General features: G+C 46.1%; 1 protein-coding gene across 1 annotated transcript; it reads left to right on the top strand.

Moving 5' to 3' along the window:
* Positions 1-7,977: 7,977 nt before the first annotated feature.
* Positions 7,978-9,459, top strand: GLAREA_04464 (uncharacterized protein; the record flags this gene model as incomplete). Its single annotated transcript, XM_008086841.1, has 3 exons — positions 7,978-8,128; positions 8,181-8,319; positions 8,385-9,459. 3 exons carry the CDS (start codon positions 7,978-7,980, stop codon positions 9,457-9,459), a joined length of 1,365 nt encoding a protein of 454 aa, XP_008085032.1.
* Positions 9,460-10,027: the final 568 nt, after the last annotated feature.

Raw genomic sequence — 10,027 nt, 5'->3', positions numbered from 1 at the left:
AGAACCACACCACACCCTCGGGCATTATTCATATCTATCATATCTAGAAGCATGTCACTGGGCTAGTGACATTTGTCGTCTTGAATACCCTCTCCTACGATGGACTATCGACTATAGACTATGAAAACGTGGTGTCTGCATACATAAAGCGTTTGTGCGAGGTGTGCTTTGACATTTTTTGGTCACCAATATTGGGGAAACCATAAATCTTCACACCTTCCGTCATAAACATGCAAGTCAAGACAAACTACAAGCGTATTTTGGGAAAAGTACACAATAAGCGCCGCCCAACTCCCCACAAACCTAAACTTAGTTTCGACGCAACTCTCGTCTCATCTCCATCAAATACGAGGATTCGCGATAACACAACGTCGCTTCACGAACTCCTACGCGCAGATGACGAGATATATACGAGGATAATCAACAACTGAGACAAGATGTATACGAAGCCGTCAAAGCACATCTGAAAATGCGCATCTCGGAGATAATGATTGGTATATCACTATCACATCTGTCGATGGGTGATCGCTTTGGATTTAGGTTACATTCAAGGCATGTAAGGCGCTTAGCTGGCGCTTGCAATGCGTTGCAATACTCCTCCTGTATTATTGCCTGACGAGGTTGCAGATTCAGTAAACCTCAGTAAAACTGCTGATTTTGTAATTGATAGGCAGGCCTTCAGCGTAATCCAGTTCCGGGCACCTAATAAGTCTTCAAAGTTCATACTTGCTACCAGACAAATGCTCAAATCCAGAGGTTACTGTAGCATCGACTGCTTCCATGTTTTCAAGAGACCGTTTTCTGGCTAGACTGGATAAGGCTGATAGAGTTTATGGATTGATACACTCTAGCATCATTTAACCATTTCGGGGATAGCAGCCGACCAAAAGGATGATGTCTGGTGTCAGCCGTCGTTGTAGAGATAGCTTGGTTGAACTTAGAACAGCTAAACTCTCGAGGAGATCTTCTCCGTCGCCGAATCAGTCCTTGGTATTTTAACTTTCGCAGCATCCTCGGCTTTAAACCTTATATGACAATTCTTAGCTTAACGGACTCTCGTTAAAGTGTACTCTTTGTTAAATATATATTATATAACTAATTATATAATATTATATAATTATCTCTAGCCTCTAGTATAATTATCTATATATATATAACCTTCTACCTTAAGTAGAAGAGTAAGTAATATAATTAAGAGTTCTACTTATATACCTTTTTAATACTCTTTTCGCGATAATATTGTCTAGGGGTTTAGTTCCGCAAGGCCGGCTGGATTATAGACTATTTAGCATTGATGGGAATAAAGATAGTGTAGAAAAACAAGCTTGGCAAGACTTATGTTGTTGATCGAGATTCTCGACGCTATACTTCAATAATGCGAGACTTCTTGTCGTAATGGTTGCACACAACTCGCTAAAGCTAGAACGAGCAGCCAATTCGCTTTGATCCTGCTGGAGTAGGAGGAAAGTTCTAATAGACGCAACCCAAATCCGGAATTCAGAGACAACCAATGGCGCTCGTGATATGCCATGTTTATTGCAAGATATCATGCGCAATAATGTTTCTCATTATATTGACTCCAGCAATGCCTGATCGTCCGCAATGCCATGCCATGTACTCAACAATAAATTGATGCTGTCGATAAAAATAAACTGCACAATAGCGATATCTTGATTCACCCCTCCATCCTGGTAACTTGTTCCTATTAACGGCTTTCTGCCCGGGGACTAAACTGCATCCAGTCGTGCAGATGAACGGCTTACCCCTGACTACAGCTGACCTCCCAATACACCGGGATTAAGGTACGATCAGAGCTGACTCCCGCAGAAATCACCAAGCCTTCCCAGCTTATTCCGCTGCCTCAGCACTGTGCAGCACCTGAGCCTTCAGGCCGGATTACTTACTCAAGCAGGTATTTTTGTGTCCAAGAGTTCTCACTGGTGGGCAGCATCGTGTAACGGCCTTCGAGTGCTTCTTCCATTCGGGTTCCAAAATAGGGGCGCGTCCGTTCCACACGAAGTTCGGCTAATTAATAAGACAGACAATTGAGCTGTTGTCATCGAGTTTTGGACGTGCAAAGCTCACATCGATTCCTTGTTCTGGTTCGCGCCGCGTGGTGTGAACAGGTTTAGATGCAAGCTCGAGGATACAGTAAGGTTAGTTGTAGTGTAGTCAGGGGCATCTGGACCTAGGAAGTCCACGAGCTCTTTCTGGAGGCGCACAGATGGTTACGAAAAGGGGCAGTCTACGCTACACAACGTCAGGTTCGAGCGATGGTCGAGCAGCAGAGGTGGACCTGTACAGCGGTCAAGCATCGTAATGACCCCCTTTTTGGAACATCGAACACACTTGGAAATTTTCTCGTGCACGGTGCTGGCGAACTGACGAGTGCCACTGTCATGAGCCTGGATAGTTCGTTCTCCCATGCCACAACGGTCTGGTGCAGCAAGGAGCAGACCGCCTGCAGCAGAAGAGCAGGCCTCCCACGCTATCGTGTTTCATTTGAGGCGCTGTTGCGAAGCTCACGATTTAGAAGTGCCCAGCGGGCCAACAGCAGGGACTAGCACCCTGCTGCCTGAGCAGGCTTGCAACAAAAGCGGAAAGGAAACACGACTACTGACTGGGGAGTTGTAAAGTGATAGATTAGTGTAAAAATGTCAGGCTGTGAACAGGCCTCTGAGCAATTACTGAGCCCTGGCTGCACTGCTAAACCGATGCCGATCCGGACACGGTGAGTAATTGTTCATTTCCCCAGATGCCCGAGAGTACGAGACTTGCTGGTGTACATAAAGGGTCACCCCCCCAAGACCCAGGAGAAACAATATCAGATTTTTATTACGACCCATACCGACCAGTTTCAAGCCCAAGAAACACTTTATTTGAACATCGACCACTTCGGCCTCGTCAACCTCATCCACTCGAGTACCGTCGCTCCTGCCTCAGCAACTACTACATAAGTCTTGCCAACTCCCACTCAGTCTTGCTCAACTGGACTCGACTCAATCAACTTCTCTCGCCAACAACAACAATACTTCGCTGCTCGCCATTGCATATCACTCTGTTAAAAACAGACCTGATTTATCAAAAGCTCGAGCTTATACAAAGAACACACCTCAATCATCAACATGCCAGCCCACCGACCATCACAGCTCCCTCCTTGCCCAGGCCCACCACCGAGCCGTCCTCTTCCTCCTCTACCAAAGTAGAGTAGAATCAAGTCCAACAATACGATTCTAAAATCGACAATAGAAGCAATCCTTCTCTACGGTACATCCACCACTACACTATACTTGCGAATCGGGAATTACGTCTGCGTTTCAGTGCTATGTCCACGAGGACTACCAAAGCATATTCTTCAATAAACATACAATATTCCGTTCTTCCTCGCAATATCTCGCGTCAACAAACGGTTTCATCACGCCAACAAATTTGTGCCTGGCTTGACATGACAGAAGGCAAGCCGCAGCAACTTCGAATAAGCACAAGCGGCCGCCCCCAACGGTTGCACCGCATTCAGTGTCACCAACATGCAAAGGCCGACATGAATACGCAGCACACAATATCGCTCCGGGATGTGCCTAAAGTCGCCATAACCACAGCCCATTTGCTATCATTCTCCCAACAAATCCGAGCATAATATCTCAAAATCCTTCCACGTTTCCGCCTTACAGCCATTTGGGGCTCTTCCACCCGAGCGGGTATCTCTGCGTCACCCCACCACATTTCAAACATTGCGGCGCAGCGCAGCGGTTCCTCGATTTTCACCAACTCTATTGATACATACATTTCAAATTATCCGCAGCGGGCGAAGCACTGCACAATGGGCTCAGCAATTACTGGAGCGTGGCAGGGTGCATAGCTTTCGAAGCTGGCTCCGAACTTACCGAACCCTCGCCAGTTCTCCTTTTAATCACTTCTTCATCGAATTTCCTTCGACTGTAACACTATCCGGCGCGTCTACATACCATTATCCGTACACAGAGTTTTTACAATACCCAGAACTAGCCTGTTGGCAGTTTCTTGCTTTTATCTGCTTTTTTATTCGTTTCCAACACGGGATTAGGGATTAGGATGTATACCCATCAAGCTGTCTAATTTTGCCTGGCTTGGTCTCATATTGGTATGGGATTTCGGATTTACGGGAGAGCGATGAGCATGCTGCTATCCGGAGCTGGTTTCAGGGAATAGACAGCGTGCTTACTAGCTAGCGAGAACATACTGGTGATTGAGGATTTAGCTCTCATCATGCGATCAATACAATACTTTAACATTGCACACTCTGTCTATTCAAAATCGTGATTTCATGCTCGCCTACTCCATTTCCCTTTCTCCACCTTCCATAACCGCACTAAGTACCTCCTCAATCACAAATCTGCCTATGTGAAAACATTACTTTCCATGTTCCGCGCGCTTACAACGGACCGGCCAGGACCAGCGGGAGCGGGTAAGGATGATTTATGTATTACATCACGACCCATTGCTCACCGGCGCAATCATTCGATTTATGCTTTGATCAAACATGAAACCCGCATTACTTGCATATAAAAGTAGGTCCTCTCTCAGCTTTGTATCTGCTGATACTTCTAGAAGGGAAGCTGGGCCTTGGCTTGGTACTTTGCATTTCTTTTCTTGGTTTTTGGAGGGTAGAGGGGGGTCTGGATCTGTACACCGCTTTTTGGGGGGGTTTTGTGGAATAAGTTGGGTAGCTAGCGCTTTTTGGTGAGGGTTGGGTTTCGTGGGATGAACCTTTTGGGAGCGGCTGTAGAGGTTCCTGTGCTGTGCCTCTGATTGCTGGGTTTGGGTTTGGTGGTGGGTGTCACGAGGAGGTTTTTGTGTGGGCTTGGCGGAGGGGAGGGACGGCGGGGTGGATTGTGGATTGGAGTTTGGAGGGGTCATGGATGGGTGTGATGCATGGGAGGGTTATGGCTGTGATGTACGATGTGTGATTTCAAGGTGTGTATATACTGGCTTCGTGTGGGTTTCTTGAGCTGTGATGGAGTAGGGATCTTTTGAAATTGGGTCATGACAGATAGTTCAGTTATGGGAAGGTGTTGGTAGTGGTTATGGTATGGAGTCCTTTTTCGACAGTGCTAGCAAAGTCAATAACTTTCTTTATTTGAGAGTGCTATAACAATTTCGTATTCATCATAGTATGTTTTCAACATTTAGTAAGCATTCGAGCTCTAAAAGCGCTAATGTATTATTCGTATAACTCGGTGTCCACGCCATTTGTTTCAGGTGTCTGTTGATCTTCTCTATTCGATTCATTTGACATGAAATCACCAACAGACAGCCACCAACCATAGCCCAGTACCAACATTCCAGCTCACCACACCTTTGAAGTAAGATTTTGAATGGCCAAGCTCAAAGTCAGATCTCTAAATCCTCAACGTCAAAGAAATTCATGCGTTGCATTTCTCGATTAGCGCTCACCACAAAAGCGACCCCCCTTCTTGTGAAAATGACTGGAAAACAAAGTCACACCTTGTGCGTACATCCACTCGGCGCCCAAACGTCATTTGACCCTGCAGATACTTGTGTGCTGGATCCTTTTCCACGTGGAACTTTTGGTAGCGAATATCTCCCGTCAACGAAGAACTCAGGTGACAGCGATAATGCAGCTTGGCTGGCTAGAACGAAGTGGATCGAACAAATTGATGCAGTACAACAAACGAAAGATTGGAAGACTTATGAAGCGGTGAACTAGCCATATAACTAGAGCTTGAAATTCCAAGAAAGTATAGCGAGATCAAAATTGAATTGGGTATGCGCAAGAAACTTGAGAGAGTTGTAATCTCACGTTGGAAGCGGGGGTATGTTGGTGGTATGCTTACAGACTATGACTCCGCGCGGCAGATCCAGGCACAAAAGGTACCAATATGAAAGTTATGAAGCTATACTTTGTGGTGCGCGGATAGTTCGGGAAGGCTGGTCGTCGTCATTGTAAATGGAATAATTATTGCTGAGGGTGTGACTACGCAGACGAGCCCAGCAGTTTTCCACACGTGGGAAGGCGCAGAAACGATTACAAAGTATGGGATACCGGATGTAGAGGTGGCACACCTGCATTGTATGCAATGATCTTCTGGGACAAAACCCCAAATTTGAGGTATTTCTCCGAAGAAAGGGGCATTGAAGATAGCTACAGATCCTTTCGTATTAAGATTCCCTTGGAGACCTTTGCTGCAAGACGGGTCCTGTGCGGGAAGGATTTGTTGAGAGAATGGAAGGAAGAAATATTCGTATTGCAACAAAACAAGGCAACTTCTATGGTGAACTCGCTTCTGGAAATTGGGGATTGTAAATGCGGTAAGAATCGTATTCATCCTACGCTTTTGGGAGGGGCGGGAGCCATAATGGTTCCGTGGAGTTGCGGGAAGGATTTCGTACGCTTTGGATTGTGTCCACAAGGCTGTGAAATCATATGCAACCTTTGCGGGAAGAACGGCTAGATGGTAGCTGGTTGGAAGAAGAAATGGCATTAGATAAGGAAAAACCGACGAAGTGAGTCAGGTAGGGAACTGTCAAGTAAGAACTTGATATCTCGATCAAGTCAAACGAATTTAGCGAACAAACAGATCGGCCATTCGCTGTCTTGAGAGGGGCGCAGTAATGGCCATTGATAAGGCGATAAGGTACGAAGAGGGGTATTTGAATACACAATCGGTTTGATACGCTTAACAGTGGGACGAACTCGAAAGAAATGTTTTGGATAAAGTGTTGGTATTGCGGGATTGGTACTCCGTGCTACGAAGTTGTGGGGTAAATTGCTTCTATTGGGGGACAAAACCTCCTCGTGATCATTCGCTTGAGATGATGAAAGGAGCTGAAGATTGATCGTCAAGTATGCTCAATCAAAAACGCAATCATACTCGTGTAACTAATCGCCAGGGGTCTTGGAGGTTGGCGAACTTGATATATCACAAATTGATATCTTTCAACGAAGGAATATTGATGTTCAAAAGCGGTGAAGGTGCAGGAGTATTTCCCCGAGCCACACGCTTCGCTTTCACAGTCCCCGAAGGCTGTTTGTTTGTTTGCTGCTATACAGGTCTAAATCCATGTAGACAGCAATGCGAATAGATTGAAAGCGGCCGCCAATTCATGCAAGGGGACATGAATAAGTAAGCTTATCATGTGGTGAGATCTATTGTATGTTAGCTTAAAGTGCTCGGGATGAGGTTATCAGGGGATTTGGACAGACGATATGCATCAAGGCTGCAACCCTTATATCACGTTGGGGGCACATGGTCGAGGTTCGACTTGTGCCTGAATGACGGTTGCTGCTTCCACCAACCTGGCGTTCCACCGTCTGCTCTGCGTGTGGAAACGGCGTCATGGCCGAGCTATTTGGATATCTGCTCATTGTGCTCATTCGATGCTCACAGTGGGCTGAGCCGTCTCGAATCGAGGTACAGCATGATATGTCGGATGTTGGCTGATGGGGCGGAATTGATATTGGAAGGGAGGAACCGGTGGTGTGGGTGGGATGCAGTGGAAAGGCGTAGACACTAGGTGCTTTGCAGCCATATGAACGCCTATGTTGGGCAACATGTTTTCTGTGCAACGGTCCAAAGTGAGTTGTATCCTTGTTTGACACAACGAGGGCATTGAAGTGAAGAGGTTGAATTGAAAAGGAGCGTGGCACACTTCCTGTTGCGATGGAACGCGAAAAGGAGGCGAGGTCACATGATAGCTTATTTACTTTGGATGTGGATTCTTGGTAAAATAATTCAGGGACCTCGGCGCGTTTGACGATGACGGATGGAACTGGATTCAAAGCAACTCGACCCTTCGATTATTTCATTTTACTACTCTCTGCGCTTTAGTGAATAGACCTGGTCTCGAAGTTCCGCCGAAATTGTTAAATCTCTGTCTATTTGTCGGACAATACTTTGGGCGGAGACACGAAAAGGAGAGCTTGAGGTTCGCTGAAACACAGCTCGAAAACTATACCTTCGATTGGGAGCCATTGTCATGGTGCTTGAGCTCCATGTATGGGGGCCCGGGTTCTCTCTTGCGTCCATAGACCCTCATTGCTTAGCTGCAATTGCATATCTCCAACAAGCTGTCCCCAGAGGTAAATGGACACTCGTAGCTACTGGTGATCCGTCTTTGAGTCCTACCAGTAAGGTTCTTTCGATGTCTGTTTCCTTCCAACTAGTAATTTATTCTTGCAGATGAGCTGCCAGCTTTAAGGAACGGAGACATCTGGATTGGTGGCTTTAGAAATATTTTCCATTACCTCGCTCAATTTTCCTCTGGAGAATGGGTACTTGATGCAGGATTGCCGGAACAGGAGGGGGCAGACTGTATTGCGTAAGTTGATGTGCCATAACGGAACATACTTTTTAGAGAGTATTGCTAATACGTGTTAACAACAGCTTCTCTTCTTTCGTGGAATCTCATGGCCAGCCCCTGATAGACCTCTCTCTTTACGTTTCCTCCGAAAACTTTACATCGTCGACACGTCCACTGTATAACACCATACAATCTTTTCCTCTGCCATACCTCACGCCACCAGCTATTCGAGCGGCGGCGAAAGAACGAACCGCACATCTGGGCCTCTCCGCCCTCGACATTGATAACGATGGCCCTGAGACGTACGAACAATCCATAATACCACAGAGCCTACGAAAACCTAAAACTACACTATCAAGCCTACTTGCTGCATCTCCAGAGACCGGCGCACAAATAAAGCTTGATGCTTTAGCCGGTGATTTCTTTGAACCATTGAAAGCTCTGAAGGGCGACAAACAGTTTCTGGTGTCAGATACAAGTTTCTCGAGTCTGGACTGTCTAGCGCTTGGATACCTTTCGTTGATGTTGGTGCCCGAGTTACCTCAGCCGTGGCTTGCCCGGGCAATGAGACGGAAATATCCAGACTTATGTACATGGGTGGAGAACTTGAGTAATTTGGTCTTCGGGGGGCCAGTAGATGCAGATGATGCATTCCTGACAACAAGAGACGAGTTTACCCCATCGAAGGGTGGAAAGAGTTCATTGCCATGGGTTGCACCTCATAATGGTGGTATGGTTGGAGTTGGAAGTGTGTTCCTGTCATCAATTGCGGACTCAATACCCGTTGTCGGACAGCTTAGGAGGAATACAAGAATGAGACAACATGGCGGCAAAACACATGCTAGCGAATTGGAAAGCTCAAGCTGGCGGAGTATCTCGACTGTTAGTGGCTTAGTAGCTAGTGTGGGACTGTTGATTGGGTATATGTTCCAACAAGGCTTTATCACGTTGCCTGCGGGCGACTCAGAGGGTTATCAGAACACAACGAGTGGCTTCACTGACTTTGGCGATGCGGGAGAAATATTAGGAATATATCCAGTCAGGGTCGATACCGAAATTCAAAGGCAGGACGCTGTTGAAAATCATGGCATGCCAATTGCGGAGGTAGATGTCGAGTTCTCATCCGGTGGTACTAAAGTCACAGAACGCGTTGCCTGATTCGACGACGTTTTGAGGCTAGGTTCGAAATATTGCCGAAACGAGAAGAGGATATAACGAAAATGTGTACTTCGTTGTCACAGTAGATTACTGCGAAATGTTCCCTCCGTCAACAGACGCATCGATATCGTTCTGTTGAGAGAAATTGCATATGCCACTCCAACTGATCAGATAACACGAGCTTGATGATTCGTTGGCATCGCAAATGTTGATATGTTGTATATCTATCAAAGACTCTATGGAGCATTATTGTGTATAATAGTGTATATCAAACAACCATTAAGTCCACTTCCTATTTCCGCCTGATGTGCGGAAAGACAAGGCTCTACTCAAATATATGACCCCCTCAGTATCTTACATGACTGCCTAGGTGCTTGCAATTTTCAGCGTTTGCTGTCATCATTGTCTGATAGTTGACAAAATACGAGTGCCAGCCCGCATGCCCACTCAAATACTAGACAATGTCAAAGTAGTCTAGGCATTCAAACTACGAGACATATGATCATATCAGGAATCCTTCGGAGCTATTTCAAGTAGCATCGGCAATGTATGAGCATGTTAAACGATA

The sequence above is a fragment of the Glarea lozoyensis genome (assembly GCF_000409485.1).
Source record: "Glarea lozoyensis ATCC 20868 chromosome Unknown GLAREA5, whole genome shotgun sequence".
Taxonomy (NCBI): domain Eukaryota; kingdom Fungi; phylum Ascomycota; class Leotiomycetes; order Helotiales; family Helotiaceae; genus Glarea; species Glarea lozoyensis.
Note: the sequence above shows the minus strand (reverse complement) of the source record. Positions and strands in the feature narration are given on the sequence as shown.